General features: G+C 52.6%; 1 protein-coding gene across 1 annotated transcript; it reads left to right on the forward strand.

Annotated features, from left to right (window-relative positions):
• Positions 1–335: 335 nt before the first annotated feature.
• Positions 336–1,495, forward strand: LOC144948785 (P2Y purinoceptor 4-like). The gene has a single exon (XM_078878438.1). The coding sequence runs from the start codon at positions 336–338 to the stop codon at positions 1,353–1,355; it is 1,020 nt and encodes a 339-aa protein (XP_078734564.1). The 3' UTR covers positions 1,356–1,495.
• Positions 1,496–1,870: the final 375 nt, after the last annotated feature.

The raw sequence follows: 1,870 nt of genomic DNA on the forward strand, positions 1-1,870 counted from the left end.
CTGGTAAATACATCCAGCATCATTGGGCAATTAACTATTCAACATACCGGTGGGCTACAGTAGTGAACTATTTGTCTTTTGTCAACGTGACACTTTTTTGCTGATTGGCCGTGTCAGGTGGTGGAGGGTTACGACACATTTATAAATAACGCGAACTATCTACGTGACTTTAACAAAAGACCTAAAGAATATCAAAGCGTATTTACTTTACAACAACAAAGCACAGCAATATCATCATTGATTAAATCATTGTATATTGTTTTTTTGTGTCCTAACAGGTACTGCCCGTGCACGTCTCCGTAAAACAGCCAATGTCCTGACAGCGCCAAGGCACAATGAATAGTTCTAACATCTCCAACAACTCCGTGTGCAAGTTGAACGAGTCGTACAAATTCATCTACCTGCCGATCGCCTACTCCATCTGCGCCTTCTTTGGGCTCACGCTTAACGGGTTCGTCTTCTGGCGCCTCGCTTTCAAGACGAAGACATTGAGCTGCAACTCCATCTACATCCTCAACCTGGCTGTGACAGACTTCCTCTACGCCATCTCGCTCATCTTCCTGATCCACTGCTACATCATCCAAGACGTCTGGGTTTTCGGCGACGTCATGTGCCGCCTCATCCGGTTCCTGTTCTACTTCAACCTCTACAGCAGCATCTTGTTTCTCACGGCCATAAGCATGTACCGATACCTGGGCATCTGCCACCCCATCTCGACCCGTAGCTGGCACCGGCTGAGCTTCGCCGTTGCCATCTGCACAGGCATCTGGGTGTTCACGTTGCTCTGGACGGCGCCGTACCTGTACTTTGGCGGCGTCACCCAGTTGACCCCGGACGACGACGAATGCTGGGACTTCGTGCCCGACAAGGCGGCAGAGCATCTGCCCTACGGCATCGCTCTCACCGTGGTGGGCTTCATCATTCCCTTCTTCGTTGTCCTCGTCTTCTACTCCTGCATCATCCACACGCTGAAGAAGTCCTTGAACGAGGCCATCATCCCGCAAACGCATATGAGGACCAAGAGGAGGAAGTCGATCTACACCATCGCGGTGGTGTTCACCATCTTCGCCGTCTGCCACCTGCCCTACAACATCAACAAGCTGATCTTCTTCCTGTACCAGGGCAGCGTGGTGGAATGCGGGGCCGAAGTGGTGTCCAAGGCCTACAAGGCGGTGCGTCCTCTGGCCAGCCTCAACTGCGCCCTCAACCCGACGCTGTACTTTGTAAGCTACTTCAGATCGCATCGGAGCAGACGCACGCGGCGTTTGGCCACTGTCAGGGCCAACTATGGTTCGAACACTCTGTCGATCCCAAATAACACCCAGACATCTTCCTCTCCAATCGGCGACAGGTGAAAGAGGTGGGCGGCGGGTTCAGCTCGCCCAGGTCACCTCACGTAGGTCTGCCACTTGAATTATGAGCCGCGTTGCGTGGAGTGGTGGCCAACCTGCGTCTCAGGAGCTGCCTACATTCTGGCTCGTTGGCTTCCCGCTTGTGCCCGTCGTCTGCTGCGTGTGTGTACAAGCAGCTCTGCTTGTGATGTGACTCTCGGACTATTTGGGTCAAAGACGAAAAAAAAACTAAATGGCTCTTCTTTGAAAGCCTTCTGACCCCTGACCTATGGCAATTTTGCATCTGCCGCATATCTTGCTGGCTCAGGTATTGTCCGCAAGCACCGGGAACCAACGATTAAGGAACCTGATTGCGACCTCTGGGATGAAGCCATGTTGCAGGCGCGGGTGGGTTGATTCTAGGAACTTGAATTGTGAGAAGAGACAAGACGCTGGGAAATGAGTGACAAACAATTACTCACCAGTGACTCACGGCCTACCCGTACCCGTACCTGGCCGCACCAGGGTCGCAATCGGGT

This window comes from Lampetra fluviatilis, chromosome 51 (assembly GCF_964198595.1).
Source record: "Lampetra fluviatilis chromosome 51, kcLamFluv1.1, whole genome shotgun sequence".
Taxonomy (NCBI): domain Eukaryota; kingdom Metazoa; phylum Chordata; class Hyperoartia; order Petromyzontiformes; family Petromyzontidae; genus Lampetra; species Lampetra fluviatilis.

Excerpts from the sequence above, each read along its gene's own strand:
- LOC144948785 (XM_078878438.1), top strand. The coding sequence starts at position 336 with ATGAATAGTTCTAACATCTCCAACAACTCCGTGTGCAAGTTGAACGAG.